Consider the following 27,544-nt stretch of genomic DNA (forward strand, 5'->3'; position numbering starts at 1 on the left):
ATCCTCGCTGCCAAAAGAGGCCAAATCGCAAGAAACTTTTACGTGGCAAGCCACAGCTGAATGCTACACGGAACGGAGACACAGCGGGAGAGAGAAACGAAAGGAACACAAACTCGATTCGCGGAAAAGCCACACAATGCTGACAGGCACTCTTCGTGAGTGGAAAAGAATGCGAAGAAAGAAAGAAAAAGAAAGCCGGCAAATAATGCCTGTGCGAGAATAGCAAAGGAGGAAAAAGGAGCGGGGAAAGGCGGGAGAGCAGCGCAGGACACAACAGAGTCCGCTGAGAGATGGTGATGATGATGAGGAGTGCGCGTGCATTGCGCGGGCGTGAGCGTTGTGGCAGTTTCGTGGACAGCCCCAGAGCACCGCCCTACCCCCCACCCCACCCCCACCCCCTCCTCGCCAACCCAAACACATACACTCCTAGCCTCCCGCCCCGTACCCCTAAATTCTACCCCCCCCCCCCCCCCCTTTCCACGGCACTCCACAGTCCTCACCACTGCCCTCCCCGCCGCGGCTTGCTAGTGCTTCGTCGTCGATGGCCGCAATTTCCGGCGCAAGTCGTTCATAACACACCCCTCCCCAGTTCTCTGTCTCTCCCTCCCTCCAGCCTTCAACCGTTCCAAGTCCCAGCCAACGTGCACTTTTCGTTCGAAGCGCTTCTTCGCCGAAGAAAGGAAAAAGTTGCGGCTCTGTTCCCACTACCACCACTACTTCTCCGCGCTGCGTCCACTTTTCGTGATCGTTGAAAGAAGAAGGGAAGAGGGGGGGGGGGGGCGAAAGGTCCCTCTCCTGGCGTCTCCCAAACCAACAGCGTGCAGCTATGCATACTTGACTTTCCTTCTTTTCACGCTTCCTCTCTCCCCCCCTCCTGTCCACCCCAGCAAGCAGGTCGGTCAACAGCAACATCCACGAGACTCGCCGCTGCTGAACACGTGGGCCACGTCAGGCTGCCCCGGGGTTACCGTTACCCGAAGCCGTGTGGGCGGAGCTCTTCACGCCGGCGGTTCCCGAGGCGCGCGTGCCTCCCGCTGCGGTTGCAGAGTCGACTAACGATTTCCACATCCTCGATTAATTGCCAGCAAAACGCCGAGAGCCCCTCCAGTCCCGAGCGACAAGGTTCTCCCAAGCAGAATCGGAAAACACCCGCGCGGGCCTCTTCGAGAATTATCCCCCCCCCCCCCCCCCAAAAAAAAAAAAAGACTTAGGTCCAAGCGTGAGCTTCTTTCAATTACCGCCGTGCTCGGGAGCAGCCTTTACACGGCAACCCCCGTGCACATGCTGGTCAAGTATAATGGTTCCTCTAATCACCTACAATGTAACCGCGCCAGATGAATCTTACACAGTTCGTACACAAAAGGCACCGCTGCTCAAGGAGTGACTCTTGAGTTGCGAAAGAAAAGACGAAAAGAAAAACTGTAAAAAGTAAACTATAAAGTAAAAAGAGAACCGACAAAGACAAAGAAGAAAAATAGAACAAAGGAAGAAATAAACAACGAACGAAAAGCATCGCCTTCCGACTTCCCAGGCGGAGATGACCGGTATCGAATTTAGCTACAGGGCTTATTTGGCGTGTTTTATCAAGCGTATCGAGGAAGAAGTAGCTGTTACTACATGACCCGGTGCTGAAGGCAGAACTGTTAATTTCCGCCAAGACTGACAAGCACAATCGCACTTAGGCGCGCCAAGCCGGGCGCAGTGCTAGGGATCTCTCCCATTCGTATCACTTCCCGAACCCGTATCCTATAGGGATGTCAGCGTAAAATTTCCAATCCTTGACAGCGGCTCCGAACAAACAATGAAACAAACAATTGTCAAGCCAGTTTAATTAAATTAAGTCTGCAAACCTAGTCCCGTTCTGAAAGTTAACACATCACCTCTCGCTGGCCCTTACTTGGAACCATACGTCTAGTCCGGACAAAACACCACTAGACGCCACTGGACCGGCATTTTCAACTCTTTTTGAGCTTCGCTTCTTTTTTTTTTTTACTCCATTTCTATACTGTCCCATGGAAAATTTAGGAAGTTTGAGAGGATAAGGTGTGGCCGTAGCTGGTTCAGGATAGTGTTAATCGGCAGGTTACGGCAGACGTCTTTGTCCTTCAGAGGACGTAGGTAGGTTGATGACATTGTTCAGTCGCGTCTTCGACAACGAAGCAAGCGAATGGCATTCACTCTTCATCCGTTAATATATCGCAATAACCGGTGGTAAGGGCAGAGAGAGTGAGAGTGGATCGCGGAAAATAATTATTACAAAGCACGGCCCCAAGTTCATTCGTCATTTGCGGTAGCAGTGAAACGCCACTGTAGATGCCCGAAAAAAAAAAAAAAATCCTGCGCACGGCGGTCCCAGCCACCAAAAGAAAGCAGGCACCCCGCACGCTTCCCTCTCCCGTCTGCGCCGCTGCAGCGCTATGCACGGATCGCAGCCAGGCGCGAATTAAACTTTCTGCGGCCCGGCAACGCGCAGGGGCAGACCCGACCGCCAACGCGCCTTCGCAAGCCGCGACGACGTGTATGGTTTCGCCGGAGGAGACAACGGTGCCGCCGGCCGGCCTACGACGACGACCACCGCCGTGGTGGATGCAGAGGAGGCACGCGCCGGCGTCCGCCTCCGGACACGGCGGCCCAGGAGGGGGGGTCCCACCGGGGGGCGATTAGCGGCGGCCGCTCTCGGGCCGAGGCTCGTTACGCAAAGGGGCGAGACGGCTTCTGCGAACGGGGCACCCACATGCCTGCCCACTGGTTGCGAAAACGCGCCCGGCCTGGCTGCGACGCCGCCGGGAGGGAGGCCTCCCAGCCCGCTACCGGAGGAGCCCCTGCGTGCATGTGCAGCAACTGCGTGAGCGCTCGCGCGCGTCGCAGGACGAGCCTCTTCCTCGGTGGGACGTCGCCGCGGCCACTAACGTCGGGGGCCCCCCTCCCGGGAACGCGCGCGACGCTTCCTCGGAGGCAGTTGTGAAACGCCGGCAGCGGAGACGACGACCACCGCGGTGGCTTCGAGACCGCCAATTAGGCCAGGCTCGTCCGGAAGAGCGCGCGACCAGGGAAAGCGAAATTAGAGAGCATCGCTACGGCGCAGGTTCGACGTCCAAGGGGAGCCGAGGAGAGCGGACGGAGCGAAGTTCTGAGAGCAAGCGGAACGCACTGCGGAATGCCTCGGGTATACTCTGCGGTCATGAGTGAGCATCCTCGACTGTTAGCCAACGAGCTGAACCCTCGCCAAGTCAATACTCCGGGCGGTAGCTCGGCTAGATTGGGGAACCGCCTGTTCTCTTCACTCGTTGATGCCACTCGCATGCTGCTCGTGTATGTATTATGCATAGCCTCGATCTGGCTGCACTGGGCACGAGCACCACCGCTAAATGTCGCTCTCCTGCACCATGCCCCTAGCACGCGATGTCCCAGACGAGCGTGAGGCAAGAACAAAGAAAAGTATCGGATACTGCGACGTTTCGACAATCAAAACGAAATCATCTGAAACGGCAGAGGAGGCGGCTATAGCCCTCGCCCTAGCGCATACCTAAGTGAGCACCATTCTCAGCGACTACAAAATGGCTATCAATAATTTCGCACATGGCCGAATTACAAACACCTCCCTTAGAATCCTTAACGCCACCCAATTCTCACCAAATTATTCCGAACTGATATGGGTCCCAGCTCATTCGGTGTATCCGGGGAACGAGGCAGCCCACAATAAAGCCCGAGGTTTCGTCGAACAGGCAGTGGGTGAGTCTGGCTCCCTGAATTTCACGAAGGACTCCATGATCACATACCATGATCTCACAAATCATTTTAAACTAGAAAGGAGAACTTCCCCCCTCCGGACAAAAGCCTGACTAAAGAACAAGCGGTTACGTGGCGTCGTCTACAGACGAGATCGATACGCATCCCATCACTACACGCGCACATTTATTCGGATGTATGCAACCCCAACTGGAAACACTGTGGCCAACGAACCAGCAACGATCACATCCTGTGGGATTGTAAAATAGAGCCACCTCCGGGTGATCTAGTTCCTGCTCCTTCTCTCGAGCGGTGGGAGGCCAGCTGGCTAGCTCTGACACCAGAACGCAAGTTTTGGCGGTGGAGTGGGCTGACAAAGTCGTCGAGAACTGCGTACTCTCGACCACTTAACGCGACCTCTTAGCACCAAGCTCTTTCCGGTGAATAAAACGTTTTACAATCAATCGACGAGGGACTTGTCTCGGTGAGACCCCTTGAAGGAAACAGCCCCCTTGGCGAAACGATGCTGCAGGAATGAGGTTCCATTCCTTTGAATTTGAAGTTATTTGATGCCATTAGTGCCCCAGTAGGATCAGTGAAGTGGCAGACAAACTGAGTGCAATGTCAAGAACCGCTACTACCAAGATGATGCAGAACTGTTTGGTTACGTGTAAACTTGCCAGCTTTTCTTTTTCCGGGACAAAAATCTCGCTGTTTCGCGTTCAGTGCTTTCTCAAAGCATGTTTCTTCGTCATATCCAGCACCCTCGCGCGACCCCTAACAGCAGTCTACTCAACAGCTGAGGATTGCGGGTCCCCACAGCAGCTCTTGACAACAATGCTGCGCTATGATTCCGGAACAGCACCGCCGTGATCCACAGGGATAAAGCCTTGCCCGATCCATTGCGCACGCCAACAGCACGAAGTAGTGCAGCGTTTGTCAAAAGGCCCAGGGGGGTTCTCTCCTGGGCAATGCTTGTCGGCTCGTTATGCATTGCCAGCGCACAGGATCCCGATGGCGGGCAGCTACGCACTTCATGGCCGGAAGCATACACGCTCGCTCCCTGCCTTCGCGTATAATACAGTTGGAGCACAGGCACGGGGGATTAGTGATCACTTTCCACAAGTGCGCCAACCTCCGCCGATCGCTCCTGTCCAGGTGCGCCCGTTGGCTTGCCGCCTTCGAGCAATGCGCCGACCGCGGTCCGACGCTGACGGCTCGCCGAAGGAACCGATCGCCGCTATACGCTTCAGGTAGGGGGCGCCCTCAAGCGTGACCGTGGGTACAAGCACGGACCAAAGCTGCCTCGTCTCCCCACACCCCAATAGGCAGCACGCACGGCGAAGGGGGAGAGGCTGCACTAGGAGTGAACTCAGGCGGAACGCCCGGGAAATCCGAAACCCTCAATCAGCCGGCGACCGAGACAACGCGCGCGTTCGCTAGGAAAAGAGGGCGCTCGGAAGAGAAAAGAATCAACGACGCACACGGCACGGATGGAGAAAGAAAAACGCAACGCGGGAAACCAGCACGTCCAGGGGAACTCATTCAGAAGCAGGGGCCCAAGGCGAAGAAACAAGAGAACGGCGCACGAGAGAGCGGGCATCCACGCGCGAGCGCGACACCCGTGCGCAAAGCTGGTCGCGTGGCCTCCGATGTATCACTGCGGGATGAACAAGTTCCAGGGTGCCTTCAAGGCCTGCAGCGGCGGACAAGCGGTAGCGCTTCGCATCTTTGTTTTAACCAGAACCAGGAGGGGCAGGTTGGGGAAGAAGGGCCTGACGGGTCTCGCAAGCCGTAACTGTCTCTCACGCAGAAGGAGCAGCACGGCGCACCCGCAACGTCGGGCCAGAGAGGAGCACGCTGATGCGCGAAATTAAAGAAAAAAGAAACCCCGAGAAGTCGAGGGGAGGGGGAAGGGGGGGGGAAGAGATTCTACGCGGACTCGGACACAACTTTCGTCGACCGACGCGACGAAGAAGTGGCGAGCTGGGGGTCGCACCACCACTACGCACCGTACACGCGAACGCCACGCAGCTCGCACCAACCTCCTCGCCAGCTTCGCATTCATCTTTCCACTCCAAAATGACGTCACGAAGCGCTCTTTCCCTCCCCTCTCCCGCAGAGAGTGGCGATCCTTCCTCTCCGCCGTGTTTGTAAACACGAACGCTGAGCGACCGGCGAGGAGCGAATCACCCGCGAGGAAGAAAGAGAAGGAAGGAAGCAGGAAAAAAACGAGAAGGTAAAAGGGAGAGAAAAACATAATAAAAAGAAAGAAGAGTGAGAAGACGAGAGCTCCATTCACGAAAAAGGTTTCCTCCTCGCGGCCGAAGAAAAGAACACACGCGCTACGCACCGCGAAGAAGCCAGAGAGAGAAAGAGGAGGAGAGAAGAAGGGTCTCCCCGCCACTGCCCTCCTCCTCCTCGGCGGGCGCACGTCAGCGGGGAAGGAAGCGGCGAGCAGCCTAGTCGATGCCAAGGCCCCGGCACTCACGGAGCTCAATGAAGTCGCAGGAGGAGCCGCTATGAGACTGCTGCCGTCGGACCGGCACCAGGCCGAAGCGCTGGGCTCGACGAGAGCCCCGACGGCGCCCGCAGTCGCCGCCACCTGGATCCTGCTGGCCGCGCTGCTCGCTTCGCCGCCGGCGCTGGACGCGGCCCGCGTCGAGAGACTCTTCTACCAGAGCGGGGTGAGTAGCCGTGAGACGACGACGGAACACGGGTCGCAACCCCGGCCTCCCTCCTGGCAAAAGCTTAGCGGGAACAACGCTCGTTTCCACTCACGTGACGAGACGACGCGCAGTGCGGTAAAGGCGAGGGGGCCGACTGCGGCTGCGATCACGTGGCCGGCATGCTCTCTTTCAAAGCACGCAAGACGGCATTGCGCGAAAAAAACTCGTGCAGGGAAGAAATTCGGTCTCTGTCTTCCGCTAGCGGAGGATTGAAAAAGAAAAAGCAAATCTCCGAGCTCTAGCCCGCGGCCACGCGCAGGCCGCCGTCGAGAACCGAACGCGGGACCTTCGAGCGTACACACGAATGGGGAAAAGCTCGCCGTGTCTTCTTGAAGAGGCGGGCGCCACTCGAGCTGCGCGGGTGTGTCAATGACAAGGCGATAAGACCGACGCCAACGAAGGAGCTTCATTGACCGGCTTGCTCCTTCGTCGTTTCTGCGGGCGCCTGTTTATCGAACGACACGCCGCCGGTGCGCAGCGTCGGCGAGGCGCGCTCGGTCGCGTCAAGTTCGCCGGCGGGGCGCGCACAATACGCGAGGAGCGCCGAGACACCTGATGCGCGCCCCGGGACCGTGGCCGTCCCCGGCAGTCCTCGCTCCTTTCCGGTGTTCGGTTGCTCGCGGTGCCGACCATCGCGGCGCATAGAGGTGTGCGTACCAGGCCACGGCGTAGCGCTGCCGTTCCCTCGGTGGCGTGACAGGTTCCGAAAAAAACACGTGCTCACGTTTCGGCGCTCCCAGCGACGCGAGGCGACGAGCTCGTTTCCTGCCGCGCTTCGTGTTCAGCAGGTGCTGCGGGGACCCTGAATCCGACTCCGGCGCCATGCTGCACGAGGCGGCCTGTCGTCGGCGGTCGAAGGCGACGCGAAAGGAAGCGCCGATGCCGGAGTCGGTCGCGTAGAGTTCGTGAAGCGTACGACGCATGAAAAATACGACTATAGTCGAACCTCGTTATAACGAAATAATGGATATAACGAAGGAATGACAATTACGCTTGGAAGCTCGGTCAACACGGGCTATAACGAAGTTACGGCTATAACGAAATAATCGCCGGGCCTCTTCAACTTCGTTATAACGAGGTTCAGATCTATATGCACCTACGAGGCGGAAAGCCACAGACCCCATTCCGTGCACCGGATGCGCATGCGCGCCTGACGTTTCTTTCCCCAGTAGGACCCCGGTAGATTTTCTTTCTTTTCGAACGGAGTGAGTGGACGGTTTCAGATTGTCGCGCTAAAGTATGAGAGCGCTCACAAGGGCTGACGGATACAGGGAAAGTGGAAATGCCGATAACGTTCTGCCTAACGCAACTGTCTTTCGCGACGAGGCAGCGGCTCTTCGCAACGCTGTGCTGTACACCTACAACAGCCTGCCCGGCTCGACCAGTATGCGCGCGCACTGCAAGCGCTCTTTCGTATGGACCAAAACAAGACCCGAAGAAGGAACCGCGCAAGAGGGCACAGGGCGAGCAGGCAGGCTGCTGGGATGTGGAAGGGGGGGTGTAGCAGGCGCCCGCTTCCCAACAACGACCTTCACGGGCCGCACCTCGGGGCGCCGTAAGGTCGAATACAAATCACTGGGGCCTCGCCGCGCGGTCGTCGTTCGTTGCTGCGTCCCTCCCCGGCCGAGGAGGTCGGTCTCGCCTCTTCTCCGGGGCCCTCCGGAAGCAACAGGTGCCGCTCCGGAGGCGTCTTCTCCGCGCTCCAAAACGTCAGCCCCCTCGTCGTTCCACTCTCGTACTCCCCTTCACCGACTTACGACGGGCGCCGCCGCCGCCTTCGGTCCGTCACCTTGGCGCGACGAGGCGCACTCGACGCCAACGGACCGCTCTTATATGAAGAGAGAGCGCCGAGCGGCCTCCGTCTTCGGCTCGCCGGGTCCTACCACGCGCCGTGTCGCCAGGGCCAAAAGCAGACCGAGAGCCGACGGAATCGCCCGAAGCGAACAACTGCACGAATCGGGCCGGCATTGCTCGCTCGCGTGTCTGGGATTCGCTGAGAGTTCCGCCGCTGCTATGCGTGCTTCTCTGTACGTTAGGCACGGCGTTTGCCAAAAATATATCGGCCATGGGGTTTGCTCCTCAGTATTGCAGCGCAGCTCTCTCCCCATAGACGTCCTAAGCACTGCGAGGTGTGAGGGCGACAGTCCCTTCTCGCCTTCCAGATATCCGGAGTCCTGGCGATAAGAAACGAACCACGACACTGCACGACCCATAAGCAAGCCTGCGCATTTTTGACAAAAAAAAAAAAAGGGGAGACTAGACTTTTCGATTCGCACATGCGGCATCAGATTAAGACGCTACAGTCAAAGATGAGTGACGAATACGCTTGCGGAATTTTAGAGAACGCTTTGTGGTCAGATGTGCTAGCTTACTTTCCCATGACATGTTTACGCAAAAGGCGTACTGGCGCTAAAAAACGAAGACAACACACACAACAGGACAGGACTGGCGTCCTGTTGTGTGTGTTGTCTTCGTTTTTTTAGCGCCAGTACGCCTTTTGCGTAAACATGTCATGCTACAACCAACTAGCTCAAATCAAAGTATTGCTGGAACGTATTACTTTCCCACATTCGGGCACCGCCGAACACCACACCACCGAATTTGCAGCACTCCGGGTGCCAGCGAAATAACGCGAACGGCGCGCACAGTCGGCTTGCATGGAGTAGTATTCTTTATGCTTCTCTTGATGCGATATCATGCACAAGAGCAACATAGCACTGACAGGTCGACTACTACATCAACGAACCCAGAACACAATGGACATCAAAACTTCCATGGACGTCCTCCGGACTTTCAGGACGTCCAAGAGAGTTCTAGTACCCACTGGGAAGAGCAGAACACGCGTATTCTGAGACGAGAAGCCTTCGCGTTCGTTTCTGCCCGAATGCTCCAAGCCGGGGGAGCGAGACCACGCTTGGCGCCGTTCTCGCGCTGTTCTTTTCTTAACAGTCGCCAAGGAAATGCCGCGAACACTGGGCGGTGACGCTTGCGACACGAACGGAAACAGCGAGACCGAGGGAGGCCACAAATTTAAAGAACGGAAATTCCCGAGTGCGAGCAAACCTCTGCCCCCCCGCGTTGCAGGCCCGACACGGATTAAGCTGTTACGCCCGACTGGCTTCGCGCGCAAGCAACGATTTTCCTGTTTCGTGCCCACTGATTCCCCCCAAAACGGCGGTCAATTAATCGACGATCGCAAACTAAAATCACAAACATGACATGTTTGTGATTTTACGAACTGTACGAATTAACTGCCGCCAAGCAAAGCTACGCAGACGCTAAGACAAAAAAAAAAATATCGGCAGAGACATTTTGGACCGTTTACGTGAAATCCGAAAGCATGTCCTGGACGCAAAACGTAGACGTTTGGTTGCGGTTTACGAACTGAGTTAATTTCAGGAGATTAGCTATTGTTTTTCCAAGTATGACACCACCCAAGAACATAAATGCGCTTATTACACCACCCGGAATGCTGTACGACAAACGGTTTCATCACAATTTTTATACGAAAGTCTGGTAAGGCATACAATTAAAGGTTCATATGTCGTCGGTACAAATCCCTATCGCAAGCTAGCCTCCAACTTAACTAGCACATGCAAGCTACATGCAACGAGAAACGTAACGACCTCATCCTGAACGCTGTACGACAAACCAATGCGCCACAATTTTGGTACGAATGTCGGAAAAACTGGCGCCACATGTAGGTCGGCCAGTGGTGAGTATACGTAGACGAACAGCGTATGTACAGGGCTGTCTAAAGTGGCGCTGCTCGGCTTGCTGTGTACGTTAACGTTACTATCTTTCTTGCCATGCAGGGATTTTCTGTACCATCTGTGTGTGCGGTGTGTACCCCCCCCCCCCCTCCCCACACACACACACACGCACGCGCCGCCTGCTTTTCTCGTAATGGGGCTAGTAATACTTTCGCATTAAAAAAGCATTTCATGCTTAAAAAAGTAACAACATGATGGGGCTCGTGCGCATTGCAACGATGGCGGAGCAACAACACGGTTCTTTACGATGAGCAGTTCCTTTCATGCTTACAAGAGAGGTGGATCACTGCAGTTACAGATCAGGCAACGAGTGACGGAATAACGCGGAAGGAAGAGAATCTGCGGAGGATCATGCGCGCGACATATCCAACGCCGGGTCCAGTCAGCCTTTTGTCGCGCGCACGTTAATAGCACTAGTACCGATAAAAAAAAATTACGAGGTGTAAGTGTACGGATGCGAAGCATAGGAGATTCTAATGCGCCATCACAACCGTGCTCCCGGCGTCAACTATTTCAAGTATAGCTACCTAAATTCCGCGATACCAAACGTTAAGAACAGTCTGTAACTGGGCAAGCTGGCGAAACGAGAACTTGAAGAACAGCGCGTAGAAACAGGACGAGGAAGAGGCGACACACAAAGGTTAGCTTAAATGAGACGCCAATAAAGTGAGAAAGAATAACAAGAAATTGATGGCTCAAGAAAGCAAACACAGGCGCGATCAGCGGTTTTGCAGTTCGTGGAAGAAACCTTGACCTTATACAATACGGCCGATTCAGAAGACACGGTAAGCACACAGCGAGAATGAATCGTCCTCAGTCGTCATAGCTGAGAAATATGTTCTCTCTTTCACGAATACGGGCCTCTCGTATTCACCCGTCGAAATGCATATACGGCGTCCATTTACCGAGCACGATGTCGCGGCTCCAAAACCGACCGCAAATCGAGGCCGCATTTCCATGCGGGCGAAATGGAATAACGGCCGCGTACAGACAATTAGGTTCACGCTAAAGGACACCAAGTGGTCTAAATTAATCCGGAGCTCTCCGAAGAGTAGCACAGATCAGTAAATATACACAAGGTATCAAAAACAACACGAAGGATAAGACATGAAACAGACAATCGCAGCAGGAAACGAGCAGGGAATCATGAATGCCGAGCTGTCGCAAGGAAACGAAATTCCTTATCCAGAAGGGCTATATGGATGGGGTGCTGACACAGCTGTATTTTAGGCTTGCGATTTTTTTTGCTTCAATTATCTCTCGCGTGATTTGGTCACTGCTACTGCTCAGCACGCTCGTGTCACTCCAGTGAGGAGTGCACTTACAGTTGCGACAATGAACGCCCAGAAGGCCCGAGATTCGTGTGCTTACACTGTATTTGTGTTCTGACAGTCTTTTGTTAACGCATCTGCCGGTTTGTCCTACGTAAGCAATCCTACGGCCAATCACGTGCACTGCGGCGCACGGATAAACGGCCGTGGACAAGCCCCAGGAACAGTGGATTTCACTGCGACAAACGAGGCGGGCATCGTGCAATTTTGGCTCTATACAATTAGCTTTCCTCAATAGAAATGGCCCCCATAACATTCTTTCGGGTTACAAGCAAAAAAAAAAAAAAGAAAACGATACAGCAAAGCAAGTCCTGTCCTTCGTATTCTTCGAACTTGCACAAAAGGCGCGAGTGATGGGAAGGCTGCGAGGAGGTGCTTCCACTGCACCTCTCCCAATCCTGCTACACCTGCTGTTAAGCCTCTTCCGGCAACACTAAAGAGCCGGCCGCGCTGTCTCTGTTGTCTATACCACGCCATATGGGAACACTGTCAGAGAATGCAATGCATGTGCGACCCACGGCTAGACCACGCCACGACTGTCTTTCGTCTCGTTTTAGGCGCACTCACCAAGAGTACAGGAAAAGCTCGCGACAGTACAAAACTTTCTGCAGACCATGTTATGAAATCTCTTTGTGCGGTAGCGTAGCTGTACGGCGGCTAAATCACCCTCACGGAAACAATCGTCCAACGGAGACTGCAAAACACGAGACGCGGAACTCGATCACAGAAACACGTCGCAAGCGCGCTACTTTGTGCCGCTTTCAAATGACGCCCCGTTGAAGCCAGAGCATCTTGCCACGAATGAAGCCAAAATGTCTCGAACGTGCGCATCTCAAGCGTTTAACCGAAACAAGCCTGACAGAACCCACAATCAAAGACACCGGGTCACTACAATGAGAGAACAAAAGTTACCCTAAAGAGCCGCGACAGACCGCTCACAAGGTCCGATCGATGGACGCGAGCTATCGTAAAAAAGCCGATACGCGGCGCCTCTCTTTTAAACAATCGCAGCAAGGAAGTCTCTGAGTTGATCAACGACTCCCAAGTGTAGACTCGCGTGATACTTGCTGCGGGGCGGCGACGTAACCTCCGCTTTTTTTTTTTGTTTACTTCGCGTCGTGCCAACGCTTCCGCACGACACTTGGACAGCCGTGGAGCGGCCGCCTTCTTGCGGGAGCAGTATAGTATGACCGCGCTCGACCAGCACTTGCCCCCGCGAGCCCAGAAATCTCCCGCGGGTCTGCGATCGGAGCAGCGGGGAAGAGGGGGTGGGGGGTGGGGGGGTGGTAAGGTGAATCGGCAGCTGCATCGAGATGCCGAAGTCGACGACGACGTCGACGACGCCCAGGGCGCGGGACGCACCACACACTGCTCCCTTGCTCGGCACAGCAGCCCGCGGGCTGCCTCCTTCGGAAACCGGTTCTGCCGTTCTTTTTCTTTCGAACCTTTTTCCTCTCTCCCCCTCCCTCCCTTTTCTACGAGAGGGGCGTGCGTGCGAAGAAGCGTGAGTCGGCGTGCGTAGCGTAGAGCGCAACCGCCGTGAGCGCAGCACCGTCAACGACGACGTGCACCGAGAAAGGAGGCGGTCTGCCGGCCGCCATTCACCCGAGCTGGTTTCTGTTTCCTCCGCTCCCCTGCGCGCGGAATCTGCCGCTCCGTTTTTCTTTTGCTTGCTTCGTTGCTTACGCCACGCATGTACGCACGCACACACACACACACACACACACGCTCTCCCGCGTTCATTCTTGCTCGGCTAGACCAATCGGCGCCGTCGTCGTAGTCTCGGCCCGGGGACGTGCGCCGGACGTACACACACATACACGAGCGTGTTTAAGTGCGACCCCCCCCCCCCCCCCCTGCAGCCTCGACTGCGCGTTCATGCATATACGACCGGACCACGCTGCTCTTTCAGCCGGCAGAGGGGGTGCCCACTGGGCGCGCTGAATAAAGGGTCTCCTTGATTGCACCCTCGGGAAAATGAATGCGCCGCCGGCCTCCGAGGAGCCAATCCCCCATTGTTGCTGGGGCCTGAAGAAAGTGAGGCGAGAAAAAAAGAAAGGAAGATAGGAAAAAAAAAGTAAGAGGGTAAGAAACGCTGCTCGGTGCGCTGGTATCAATCATGCCTTCTCGGCCAGCAGGCACCTCTCCGATACGCGGCGGGAACGCCTGCAGCGCCCGTCCCGAGGCAGCGATGAGTATCGTTGGCAAGCCGGAGCGTTGTGCACATGCGCGGTCAACACGGGCGAATTTAAAGCAAGGGGGGGTGCAAGAGAGAAATTTTACATAGGAAAACCACGCTGAGCACCATTTTTTTTTCGTCCAAGAAGTACACGGTTAAAAAAAAATTTGCAGTGGTTTAGCTCTGGTTAAGCCTGGATATACAAGGGAAAAGCTGCAGTTATGCTTTGTTTGATGTCATGGCTGTCGCAGTTCGCGCACAATGCACTGGGATCACCACGATAACGGCGTAGGCAAGCGCGCTATATAGCCCTCCTTCCGCATGCGTAGTAACTGTGGTAAACACGCGGCTGCAAGTAGCGTCATACGAGAAAGCGGAGCGCGCGCCGATGCACACTCGGTAAACACGCGCAGAGCGCGCGAACGCCGGCGAAGGACGACCGGCGGAGCCGCGCTCGGCGGCGGCTCCACCGACCACATTTTTTTTCAAAGTCAAAGTGTTTATTCAGACAACTCAAAGGTACAGTTGCTCAGGGCGCAGACTAAAAGGCAAAAGGATGCCTGACAAAGAGTCCACGCCCTTCTTGCTCCCATTCGAGAGCACAAGACATTCAGCGCATAAAATAGACACAAAAACGAAATGGAAATACAGAAAGGACTGGTTAACAGTGAACTGCAGTAATTTAATCTTGAACATTTATCTACAGTTGGAGAAAAACTATGAGAGACAACAGAATAAAAAAAAAAAGAGTGGTTATGCCTGGAGTGACAACAGATACATGGTGATGCAATTTTTGAAAACTTTCAATGATTTGCTTTCTTGAATAATGTTTATAGCAGGATGGTGATCGTTTAATAAACTGGAAATTCTGTAGCTAAGTTTCTGGGCGCCGTAGTTCGTACGTATTTTTTCCTTATTATAACTTATGTGCCGTATGTTGTAGCTCTGTGGTTTCGTGAGATACTTATGACAAAAGGCGGCAGGATCAGAATGCATTTGTTGGTAAGTGGCTAACGCTATCTTTTTGTTTATAACATTCCACAGTGTAAGCAATTGGTGTTTCCTAAACAATGGGGCAGTGTGGCTAAGGTATGGTGCATTATCCATTAGTCGCAGAAACTTCTTTTGTAATAAGTATATGTTTTCTATGCTTGTTTTAGGTGCTGTGCCCCAAACAAGAAGACAATAGTGGAAACGCGAATGTACCAGTGTGTAGTATAGTTGTTTCTTTAGCCACATAGGCAAAAGGTCCTTTAATTTATACATGATACCAATGGACCTAGAGATACCTGTGCGAACTTTTTCAATGTGAGGGGACCAGTCGAGATGTTCGTGAAATATGACGCCAAGAAATTTATGAGATATTGCACGTTCAATAGATTCATCACGAAATTGAATCAGTATTTCTTGTTTAATGCACTTGTTACGTGCGCGGAATATAATGTACTTAGTTTTTTTGGTGTTTAACTGCAGTTCGTTAGTGCGGAGCCATGTGGATAAGTTTTGCAGCCATATATTGGTTTCTACTTGGAGGGCTTCCAGATCTTGTCTGCAGAAGAATACATTGGTATCGTCAGCGTACAGTACTATTTCTGGTGTAGAGGGCACGTTAATTACATCATTTATATAAAGAAGAAATAACAGCGGCCCAAGGATTGATCCTTGCGGAACTCCATAATGTATCAGACCTAAGCTGGACTTTGCATTCGGAATGTTCGTGTACTGTTGACGATTTGATAGGTAATTCTTTATTAATGTGAGAGCCGTTCCTCTAATGCCATATTTATATAACTTCTACAACAATATCGGGTGCTTGATAGAATCGAATGCCTTCTTAAAGTCAAGAAAAACACCTATTGTATATATTTTCCGCTCAAAATTGTCTATTATCTTATCCTTAATTTTTATTAGCGCTATTTCAGTAGATTTCTCTTTCTGAAATCCATATTGCTGTTCTGCGATGATATCGTTTCGCTTGCAGAAGTTTAGTAGTCTGATGTTTATAACCTGTTCAACTACTTTCGAGAGGACTGGTAGTACCGAAATTGGTCTATAGTTATTTATATCATTTCTATCGCCTCCCTTGTGTATGACGGAGACTTTTGCAATTTTTAGTTTGTCTGGAAATATTCCGCTACTCAAAATCAGGTTGCATATATGCGTAAGTGGCTGACTAATCATGTGACTAACAGATTTTATAGGTTGAACTTTAATATCATCAGCACCACATGCACTGCTACTTTTTAAGTTTTTGATTACGTGCGCCTCTCCAGTGACGTCACGCGCCGAACACGCGCATGCGCAGCTGTGGCTAAAATTGATCACGGCGCACGCCAGACCCGGTGTCGACTAGCCTAGTGAGGACCAGCTCTTCCAAAAGCAACCCTTAAATTCGCCCCTGGGAAAACGGGGGAGGTGGCTGCCCGCGTCCCCCGGTACATACGTACTTCTCGGTGAGCGCCGCCATAAAGTACGCTACCGTCCGTGTACCGGAGCGTCCGCGGCGTGCGCGTGCCTTGACGGACACGTCCTTCGCCCTCCGAGGAGGAGGAGGGACGACCTGCCGAAGCGCGCGCGGCCCCTCGAGAGGTCTGGCCGCCGCGTACACCGCACGGCACGAAAGAATGCCATTGAAGCCAGTGCCGGAAAATGAGATCCCAACCACTTCCCTTTCCCACCGGCGTTCAGAGGAGAACGTGATCAACAGGAGAGAGGGCGGCGGGTGTGCATTTCCCGAGGGCAGGGCTCTCTCGCCAGCACGACGTGGGCTGCCCCCCCCCCCCCCCCCCCCCCTCCGTCCGCGGGAGAGGAATTCGCGCGACCCGTTCTGGAAGAAACAAGCAGCGGCGGACGGACGACAGGGCTGGACCGCGCGGCCGGCCACCTGCTCGGCGCAGTAGTGCCATTCGTTCCGCGATCGGCGGTTAGCGGCCGCTGGGGGCGGGTGGGGGGCAGCACCGCCCACGCGCGTGGCCACTGCGCTAATAAACGGGTTTGCCATTGCCGAGAGGACGCTCACCCCGCATACCGGCCGCGCTCCGGGGACACACGGGCGGGTAGGGTGGGGGGCAAGCGAAAGCCGTGGGCCGCTGCTGCCTCGAGCAGGCTGACCCAGTTGGCACCGCCTGCGCGCGTGCACCCCGCGCCTTTCCGGCACGACTCCACGAGAGGTGCTGCTGTTCGCCCACGACGAGACGACGGCCCTGGCGCAGCTTGCATGCCGAAGTGCACCCCTTGTTCTCTCTCCGCTTCCCGCCGAGGCTCCTTCTACGCACGGCGACGGTGGATTGGCGCGGAAACGCAAGCGGAAGCGATTCGCGCTGCAGATTGGAGCGGCAGCCCAACTGAGACGTTTATTACACTGCGCGGCGGCGGTGGGAAACGCGAGGGCTGATGACGGCGCGCTGCGCGCGGAATACCCAATGAACCCCGAGACCACGCACGAAACTGGCTTCCCAGCACCGGCTGCACTCACACGGCGGGACAGGCCGCGGTGCGCATCGTGTCGCGGTTCCTGAAAGCGCGGAAGCGTCCACTGAAAGGCGCTACTTCGGACTGCACGGCTGCGCCTTGAAGATGTGTGGGTTTGGGTACCAGGAGACGAGTTCCGCGGGACGGAGACCCAGTTTCGCATCTTCGTTGAACGGAGTTTACGGCCATCGCGCTTATCTGCTTCCCCGAGCCGGCAGCAGTCCGAGGAGAGAAAGTGCTCCTCGGAGGAGCCAAAAAAGGCTGCGGGGGGATGATCAGACGAGGTGGCCAGCTAACCTATGGAGTAAGCCGCAGCAGCAGCAGCGCTCCTCCGTATACGGTCGATTGAAAGCCGAGCAGGCCTGTTTACGCGCCAAGCCCACGCAGGGGGCGTCTTCTCCGGAGAGAAGCAGCTCCTTTGCGCGAATCGCTGCGGTGGTGCGTACGCCCACGATCGGCGGTCGGTCAAGGGAGCTTCCCAGAAACCTCTGCCGGGCACCGAAAATAAGTCCGCCGGCGTAGGCGCGTAACCACGAGCGGCAGCCGCCCTCCCCCACCGATTCTTCGAACCCTGTTTCGGATCATCTCGGCGATAGCGAGGGCCTAGTATGGCGACGAGACTTGATAAATGCGCACGGGCCAGAGGTGGGAAAGGAGGGACGTGAAACAGACACTTACTCTCGCCACAGCTCAATACCGCTAGCCCCCCCCCCCCCCCCCCCCCCCTCACTAGTCTCGCAAGTGACGTGTACGCAACGCACGTTCAAGGTGATTAATCAGAGCACTTTCAACATCATCCAGACATGGCTTAGACCCTCAGGCTCGCATCCAAGACACACCACAAGGAGGTCCACTACAGGGTTTGATTGTTGATCGGGCGCAACACATACAGTTTGCTCCTCGTAAGGGCACCGCCACACGACTGTCAGTTTAACGAATGCCGATGATGGACCATCTGCAAGGAGCCCTCGCAGCCTTCTCTGCACGCGGTATCAGCAGATGCACTGCATTCCTTTCGCAGGCGTCCGAGTCGGAGCTTCCCGAGTGCGGCCCCCGGACGGTGTGCAACCGCGTGGACACGTACGGCACACCGTGGGTGGAGCGCCAGTGCCGCTGTCCGGGCGGCCAGAGCTGCCCGCGCAGCCTCGACGCCCACGACGGGCACACGGTGCGCGACAAGTGGCGCCTGCTGAAGCTCTGCGAGCCCGTCGACGACCTGCCCCGCTGCCGGTACTTCAGGGACGCCGCATGGACAGTGCAGGTATGCATACGCGTCCTCTAAATATACGCAACGCTTAACTATACACCACAACTGGAGGTCCTCGGAACTCGGACTGGCATCAGCAAGAGAGCTCCTGACGCACACATGTAGCTTCGAGGCATTGATGCGTCCGTAACGCGCTGCGGAACATGCTTTCAGTGGTCATGAGGCTCGGAGTGGGGTATCCTGCGTCGTCTAATTGCCAGCAAGTTCCTCAAGTTGATCTAATCGCTTGTCCTTCTAAGTAAATCCTAATGCCTTCTCTTGTCTGTTAGAAGGACAAGAGATTAGATCACCTTGAGGAACTTGCTGGCAATCAGACAACGCAGGAACCACTCGAGATTCGCCTATCGAGCACATCTAGCGCACCTCCGCCTCTCGCTCTCTCTTCTTTAATCCGCACGTTTCAGCATTTCCGAGTATACCATGCACGCTTTTACTCCACGTATACCCGCTGAATTCCGTTTCCCTGCTGCGCAGGCGTCCCCGTCGAATGGCACCATGCAGCAGACGGTGCACTGCCTCTGCCCGCGGGGCTCGGTGGCCTACATCTTCAAGCACCGGCAGCCGCAGCTCAAGGGCTCCAACCCGCAGGCGACACCCTCTGTGCTGCGCTACGCCTTCGCCTGCTCGCCGCTCAGCGTGAGTATACTATATGCTACCATGGATCACCGCTGTTCAAAGCTGTCGGCCACTATGGAACTAGCTAACAAAAATCGAGTGAACCTCCAATGCGAAACTTGCTTATAGAGAAGTTGAGCGCCATTCGGAGTGTACCACCCAGACAGGCTCCAGTAGTACTGAACAACTTCAAGAAGGGCCATCTCATGCGTTCACTCCAAAGTTCATGCATTGCACATACTAAGAAACAATGCGGATGGTCGAGTTGTCCGAGAGTGGTCAGTCGCGCTGCCCGCTGTCGGACAACACATCGACTTTACATCTCGAAGTTCTATCTCGGAAAGTAATAAGTCCAATGCCGCAAACCACGAGTTAATGACGAAAGCCGGTCAGGTGACCCTCGCTGACGTCAGGGTTAAGCACACAACGTCACCATTACCACAATGGCCTGGCGCACAGTGCGGAGTCAGGAGGCGCTGCCAGTGTACAGTTTGAGAGCAACACACCAGTTGCGCAGTCAGAGATTATTTTTCGGACAGTGGACAACGGGCCTATAATGGTCCAAATGTTGCGAAGAGGGAGAAGCTGTTCCGTTTTGAAGTACATTTTGGAAGGGGGTCCATAGTTCAATTAATTGTCACTGCCCGTTCTCTTCGCTACGGCACCGGTACAATGTTCGTGCGCATCTGCTCTGTCTGTCGCAGCGGCTGCGTTGCCAGCGGAAGGAGCCGTGCCGCCTGTTCACGGTGCGCAAGAGGCCCGACGTGGAGGAGGTGAACGCCAGCACGCTGTGCCAATGTCCCAGGGGTTGGCACTGCCCCGGAAAGCACACCGAGGCCGTGCCGGGACCGCGCTACGACCGGGTGCGGACCTACTCGGCCTACTGCACCGCGCCCGACCACTGATCCAGTCGTCGACAGTCCCCCGCCGCCGCTGATGAGAAGACCCACGACCGCCACTGAGGAGGGAATACGCCGCGTGTCAGGTCGCCCGGTCCAGCTACGCAGTGTCCTGGAAAATAAGCATGCTTGTGCTTCTCCTTTTCCCTCAAGACGGCCCGCAGTTATGGCGAAGTCTTACGACCTTGAGGTATACTCGGGACCAGCGCGGTTCAAGACGTGCCATTCTTCCCCGACCTTCAAGGTCCGCCATCCGCTGCGTAAAGTCCTAAAGGTGAAGCACGCAAAATTGAAAGCGGGGTTTCGTGCGTCAGCACTGGCCAAAGAAGAAGCCGCTGAGACATGAAATAAGCATCTCCACACACCGCGCAAGTGCAAGTCGCCGAATACCGTGTCATGAGAAGAAGGGGCGCCGAGATGGATCGCCATGTGGTGACGAAGGCAAGCACAGGAAATAATCCCCCACCCCCATTTTCTAGCCGGCGACATCGAATCGTGGAAAAAAAAAAAAGTCCGTGAGAACAACATCGATGACTAACATTCGCGCTTAGTGCATCCGCGTGATGGCACGGCTGCAACAAACCGCCGAAGTCTGGGCTCGTTCCGTGCGAAGAGGAGACGCAAGTGAATCCCCTGCACCCAGTGCGAGATGAGTTACAGCCCCGTCTGGTAGCAATTCACGGAAGGAGGAGCGGGCGCGAAGCGGATAACTCCGGAGTCATTCGTCGCGGTAAGCCGCCTGGCATGAACCTTCTTCCAACGGCGCCACACTGACTCAGATGGCCGAAGGCCTGGGCGTGGCCTCATCGCCCCCCCACCCCCCGCGAGCCGGGCGGAATCTGTGCCTGCCAACGCGGAAGTCGCCTGGCGCACTCATGGCCGACACGGGACGCAGGCGCGGACACGGCAACCTTCGGAGTCGAGCGGCATTGGCAGCGGGTACGCCCGCCTTCCAAGGCGCCGAAGTCGCTGTTAAACAGCAACGCGAATTGGTCGCCTCGCCCCGCTACACCATGACAACGAGAAGTACCGCCTATCGCCATCCGAAATTCTTTTGCGTACGCAACGAACAGTTTGCGGAGTCATACCAAGCTGCTGCAGCAGAATGTGCAAACGGCAGGCGACGTCATTCGTCGACTGTGTAACAGCGGGCCGTCAGAAGTAGATGCAACGAACCTGATGAAGGCGGACTGCATCGTCGAATGAACACGAGTGTCGCAATTGTGGGAAGGAAGGACCTGCAGCAGGGTCGTCGGCGACAGCTCGGACGAAACAGGGTTGCTCATGAGCTGTACTCACAGTGCAGAGACGCGTACGCCCGGTAACGGGCAAGTGGCGGACCACGACGTCGATTCTGCGAAGTCTACCAGTGCAAGAAATGAAACCTCCCAGTGGCATCGACACTACTCCACGATACGTGCTTCCAGTTATACCGACGGCGCTGGCAGGTGCAGTTCTACAACCGCCAGCCTACAGAAGAGAGTATTGGTACGACTCTTCGCGGTTACCGGTGCCAAAAGAAAAAGGAGAGAAACAGCGACGGGGTACAACACAGAGGACTTCCGCGACAACCACAGCAGACGGCTCCTAGAAGACCGCGAGGGCGCCGACGAATGAGCAGGAATCCAAACGCTGAGCGAATGTGTGCGCGTGTGTATGCGTGAGCGTGTGTGCGTGCGTACAGCAAGCAAGGACCGCCAAATTCCGCGCCGGGATCGTCCGCGCGCTTCGTTCCGGTGGGACGTTGCGGTGTGGCCGCCGCCAGAGGCGCCCGCGTCACTCCTCACTTTTATTTTTTCTGTAGATAGGCTTTCCTCGTCTCCGCCGGGAAAGAGCGGAAAGCGAGAGTAAGTTTCCTTTTTGTTCATCGTTTCTTGTACAGATGTAAATAAGTCAGATGGTTGTTATCAATAAAAGAAAATAATGAAACCATTTACCAAACGAGCAGCAGTGCGTCGTCGGTAAATGGCAGACGACAGCACGCCAGAAGGACGAACGAAGCAGGGGCGCTGCGGAAGAGGAGGAGGAAGAGAGATGCTAGAAAGAGAAACGGCTCTTCGAAAAGCACAGACACGCACACTCGGGGTGTACACGGAGCTGCCCCTCCTTGTCGTCTCTTTTCCCGAACGACGCTCTCGCGGGGCTTCCTGCGTTATGGTGCGAGGCCTGGACGAGCTGCTGCCACTCGGGAGAGGCGCCATACACAGGGAGGGCTCCTTCCTCCTCGCCCCATAAATAAGCCCACCACCCGGAGGCCGATTAAGGTGACCCGGTGCCCGCCTCACAACAAAGGGGTCGACGATGACCTCCGTGACCCCCCGCGTGACCCCCTTCCCTGCTCAAATTTACGATAGCGATAAAGAGTTATTAGACGTGGCAGGGCGCAGGGGCGCCCGTTCCCACGCTGCGCGTACACGCGCGTCGCCCCCCTCCACCGGCTGCCGCCAACCCCCCCCCCCCCCCCCCCCCCGCCACCCCTCGCGTGCGCTGCGGGGACGCGCCGCCAATCCCCTGCGGGTGAACGTGGTACCATACGCACAAACGGAGAGGATGGCCTCCGGTACCACAGCGCGCCGGGGGCAGCCGACGAGCAGGGGGCGCACGCCGAGCTACACCACTCGGGTGACTGACAGAGCCCCCAGGCACCTCGAAACACTCTTCGCATGAGAGTTTCGCGTGTTCGCTGCGTGGTCTCCCAACCTGTCTAGGAGAGGCGCTGCCGGCCAGACCGCAGGGAGTCGCGCAGTGGACGTCAGGCGGGTGCTTGAGCCTGCTGCCACTGGACGGCGCCCAGAAGCCGCAGCCTTTTCTTCCCCGGCGCCGCATGCTGATAAGAGGCCGCCACCACTTCCTAATGACACAGCGCGACAGGCGCCGCCGCCGCTGGAGCCCCGGCGCCCCGAGAAAGAGCGGTCGCTCCAGGGGTGGCTTCAGCTAGGCTCCTCGGCCGCGCACCGGAGGGGAGGTGCGCGTTATTTCAGTTTCAAGGTCACAACCCAACCTCCCCGCCCCTCCCCGCATATGTTCGGGGGAAGGACGGCCGCCAGAAGGGAGTGGTGGTGGTGCACAACGGGCGCCTTCTCCGAAAGACGACGACGACGCCAACCTGGCCAACCTGCCGCGTCCGTCTGCCAGGGGCCTCGTGCGACTGTCTCTTCTCCTCTCATTCTTTATTCGCTTATTTTTTTGCTTCTACGATGGTCCTGCTGCGTACACCCGCGCGCGCGCACACACCCTTCTCCCTCGCCTTCCTCCTCCGTCTTTCCTGGGACTTCGCGCGAGGTGGCTCGCCTCCCCTCCGGCGGTGGAACGGAGAGCAAAAGGAATAGAAAAGAATCGCTGCGGTGACAAGCACCGCGGCACTCCCCGGACTGGACGCCGCCGCTGCCACCGCCTCGGTGAAACTCAACGGCGGTCTCGCCTTCACTACGCGGCGCGTTGAACCTGCCGAAGCGTTCGTTCTCCACTGGCACGCGTCGCAACATGGGTGAGCCCGCGGCCAGGCTCAACTTGCGTTCGAAGGTTTCACTTGCTTGCACACTCACACAGCCACTCCATGAACGTGTAACCCCCCCCCCCCCCCCTCCCCTTTCCCCGGTCCCTTCTTATTCGAAAGTAATCAGCAAGTATAATAAGCTTCTGGAATCGCGGGAAAGACATTTAAAGGCTCGCTGGTACAACCACACAGGTATCAAATGAAAACAGGCATATTTATCACGACCGGTTTTTTTTTTTCCTTCCTAGTGGAAGGCTGCCAAGTCGGTTCCTTCCTATTGCCGACGGAAATGGAAGATGCGTTAGCGACAGCGTTTCAGAGGAGCTGCACGGCTCAATGATTTAAAACGTCTGACAGACATAGTTCAAAAAGGGGGCATGCAGCTTCCACGAAAGCGAATCGGTCTAAGTGGAACTCTTCTCCTCTCTGAGAGAGGCGGAGTCGATTAAACTATAGTCGGATACAGCTTAAGTATGCAGTCAAGCTCCGCCCACAGTGAGAACCGCGACACAAAATTTTGCCGCGAGAAATAGTCCGTGCTTAAAGTCTTTCTTGTAACCTAAAGAATAAGCTAACCTCCAGAAGAAATTATAAGATCTAGAATATTGATGCTCCTGGCTTTTCCGGTGGAGCCCAACATTAAAAAGCTTATTGCGTTTACTGTTGCGCCACGGGCAATGGCCCAATGTTACCAACTGTTGCTTTTTAAGTTTTATCCCACTACAACGCCCCTCATGGAAACTACAGCTCACCTACTCTACCACACTAGCAATGCAAACAGAAGCAATCATGCAGGTAAGCTTTCTGCAGACTGGGCATTTAGTTTTTTTTTTGTACACACAATATGCAAGAAAACAACAAAACTGTACGTCCCGTTTCATAAGAGTCGAAGCGAGAACGAATGAGACGGCAGCACTAAATATGCGGTAGATATTCTCCGCCAAGTGGGCGCAGGAATCACGGGGCACACTTGTCTCTTTGCTTCTTGCTTCAACCGATTCATCAGTAAACAAAAAAACATGAAATGACGACTACAATCGCAAACAAATAACTAGGCGCGGTCAATCGGAAGGCGAGTACATCAGTCGCCCAGCCAACCCTGTAGATGTGAATGCCCCAGGCCGAAGAACGAGTAACTAGCATTTGCTCGTTTCAGCGCACTGCCGGTCCACTGCGCGACTGCTCGTCCACACAGGTGGGCGTTCACGCAGGTCGCGCGGGACGGGGGCTTCCTTTCAGTGCTCCCGTTCCTGGCTGTGGAGTTCACGAAGTCAGCGGGAGTAACCAGTGAGAAGGTGCACGCATTCGTGTTGCCGTCGCGAAGTGCTATGGAAGCCATTGATCGAACTGTGCACCGTCTGATGGGGTGAATGAGGAAAGCAAAGCTGACTGTTGGCGCCCCTTCTCGCCCGGCCAGCCGCCCCCTCACGCAACGAAAGCAACTACAAGGAATACGCGGGAGAAGAGTTTGTCAATAATAAAAAAAGGGGAAAGTCCAGCCTCTGACAGATGAAGCAAGAACGGGAAAACACGTGCAGGAAATAAAAAGAAACAGAACTAGTGGGGACGTTTGAATCCTTCAGCAACAAAGAGCGGTAATCGAACGGCGCACATGGCGGGTACGTTCAACTTGCAGCTTATGAAAGCTTTGGCAACGAAACTGTGGTTCCTTTTACCGTGACAGCGCAAACGTTGCTTAATTCAGACCAATGTTCGGATAGGTTAGACATGACGGTGAAGCATAAAAAAGCATTTCATGCTTAACGAAAGCAAACCGTTGGCGCCCGGAAGGACCAGAACAGCAATGTCTGTTGTTTGCTTTTCTGCAACAGAACCGCTCTGTAGCAACCAAATCTGGAAGGGGAAGGACCAGAACAGTAATTACGGATGTCTACTGCCGATGAAGCTTCTCTACAGCGACCATATTTGGAAGGGAAAGGATCAAAACAGGAATGCCGTTTGTTCCAATGTTTAGGGGAATCCCCCAAGGTGGGATACATTTGTAACACGGGAGTGATACTCATAAGCATCCACCCATGTGCAGCATACGGCTAGAAAGGAAAAGAAAACTACACAGCTTTCTGCGAAACATTCCACTGTAGCAGTATGGCTTGTGCATAGGTAGATGCTAATAAGTAATCACTCCCTTATTAGGAATGCCGGTTGTTTGCTACCCAAAGAATCCCCCAAAGCTGCACAGGAGTTATTGCTACTTACGATAGCAAAATAACGATTGCTCCTGTTCAAGTGGAACACTGCGTACGGACAGGAATTCGTAATCGATCAGATACGCCGCGGACACTAATGAAGATAAAAAAAGACAGGACAGTGCGTCGAGATCACTTCGTGAAATTGGCGGACGATTTGCGTAATTAGGTAAATTGGTTCTTGAGGAAAGGAAATGGTGCAGTATCTGTGTCTCATATCTCGGCGGACGCCTCAACCGCGCCGTAAGGGAAGGGAGGAAGCTTGGACTGAAAGAAGAAAGAGAGAAACAGGTGCCCTAGTGGAATGCTCCGGAATCGTTTCGACCACCTGGGAATCTTAAACGTGCACTGACATCGCACAACACACGGGCGACTTTTGCGTTTCGTCTGTATCGAAACGCGGCCGCCGCGGTCGGGTTCGAACCCGGCGAATTAGGTGCGCAAGCAGTTCGGATTTGAATGCGGTCCAGATCCGCTGTTCACGGACGTACGTTGTTCGAATAGCGATAACGGGTGAATGCCCATATAAGCGTAACTGGTCATTCTCTACGTTCATAGACCATTGGGAATGCTCATACCACTCCCGGCGCAGCGGTTAAGCGATGCGCCACCCTGCGATGGCAAGGGCTGCCATTGGTGGGGCTTGTGAGGCACGGGTCGCTCTTCCCGAGCAACTTCTCGCGACCAATCATTAACTGAACTGCCACCTGCCACGGTGGGCAGTGTGCACGCACGCACGCACACACACACACACACACACACACACACACACACACACACACACACACACACACACACACACACACACACACACACACACACACACACACACACACACACACACACACACACACACACACACACACACACACACACACACAACTTCCATGTAGGTTGCCCATAACCCAGTGGGCAGTCACAAAGCAGGCTTCGGGCTAACTAACACACACAAACAAACACGCAACGGCTAAAGGCGCGGAATGCTCACCTATATAAGTGCTATCGCATCGAAACAATCGTCAGATAAAGCACACAAGGTCCTGCAGTGGGAAACACTTTCCTAACACACGCACTTTTTTTTTTCTGCACCGCAGGATGCGCGAACCAGCCGTGCTGCAGAACTCAAGGTCCGTTCCCTTTCCCAAGGTATCATCCCTTCCTTTACCCCCGCCGCGGTGGCTCAGTGGTTACGGCGCTCGGCTGCTGACCCGAAAGACGCGGGTTCGATCCCGGCCGCGGCGGCTGAATTTCTTGAAGGCGAAATTCTAGAGGCCCGTGTGCTGTGCGATGTCAGTGCACGTTAAAGAACCCCAGGTGGTCGAAATTTCCGGAGCCCTTCACTACGGCGTCTCTCATAGCCTCAGTCGCTTTGGGACGTTAAACCCCAGTAAACCAAACCAACCTTCCTTTACGGCACTCGCCCTTCTCCGCATTCGCAGCTCTTTCAAGCCTTCGCTGCGCCCTACGTTCCATCCATCCATGCACCCACGGAGAGGGCTGCGTCGCCACCGCTCCGTACATCTCTTCCCTCCCCGCGTTGTCGCACCGGGGTCTCCTAGCCGTTACTCCCGAGACGTCCATCCATCTAGACGTCGCGGAGATAACGGAGGAGCATTATGCGCGAGACACGCACGCACCCGGACGGATACAAAACAATACCAAAGCAAAGCGCACGAGGAAAGGCGAACGAAGGTGCAGACGCGAAGAGAAGTAAAGGCAGGGGGGAGGTGTACCAAGAGGAGCGAGCGTGCAGAAAAAGAAGAAGGATGCATATATTACCCGCCGAGGACACCACCAGGGGCGCATCCTGGCGGCAGTACATAAAACCCAATGCGGAAGGCGATAAAT

The 27,544-nt window shown here is 55.1% G+C and overlaps 2 protein-coding genes across 3 annotated transcripts in view; one reads left to right on the forward strand and one right to left on the reverse strand.

The window, feature by feature from the left end:
• Positions 1 to 27,544, reverse strand: part of LOC149342036 (elongation factor-like GTPase 1) — a 152,048-nt gene that overhangs the window by 50,722 nt on the left and 73,782 nt on the right. The gene's annotated exons all lie outside the window — the stretch shown is intronic.
• Positions 6,183 to 21,937, forward strand: aos (protein argos). The gene is made up of 4 exons (XM_089544348.1): positions 6,183 to 6,416; positions 18,234 to 18,473; positions 18,954 to 19,115; positions 19,799 to 21,937. The coding sequence occupies exons 1-4, from the start codon at positions 6,252 to 6,254 to the stop codon at positions 19,997 to 19,999; spliced, it is 768 nt and encodes a 255-aa protein (XP_089400474.1). The 5' UTR covers positions 6,183 to 6,251; the 3' UTR covers positions 20,000 to 21,937.

Source organism: Amblyomma mixtum, chromosome 5, assembly GCF_055824585.1.
Source record: "Amblyomma mixtum isolate Tamu chromosome 5, ASM5582458v1, whole genome shotgun sequence".
NCBI classification, from domain to species: Eukaryota; Metazoa; Arthropoda; class Arachnida; order Ixodida; family Ixodidae; genus Amblyomma; species Amblyomma mixtum.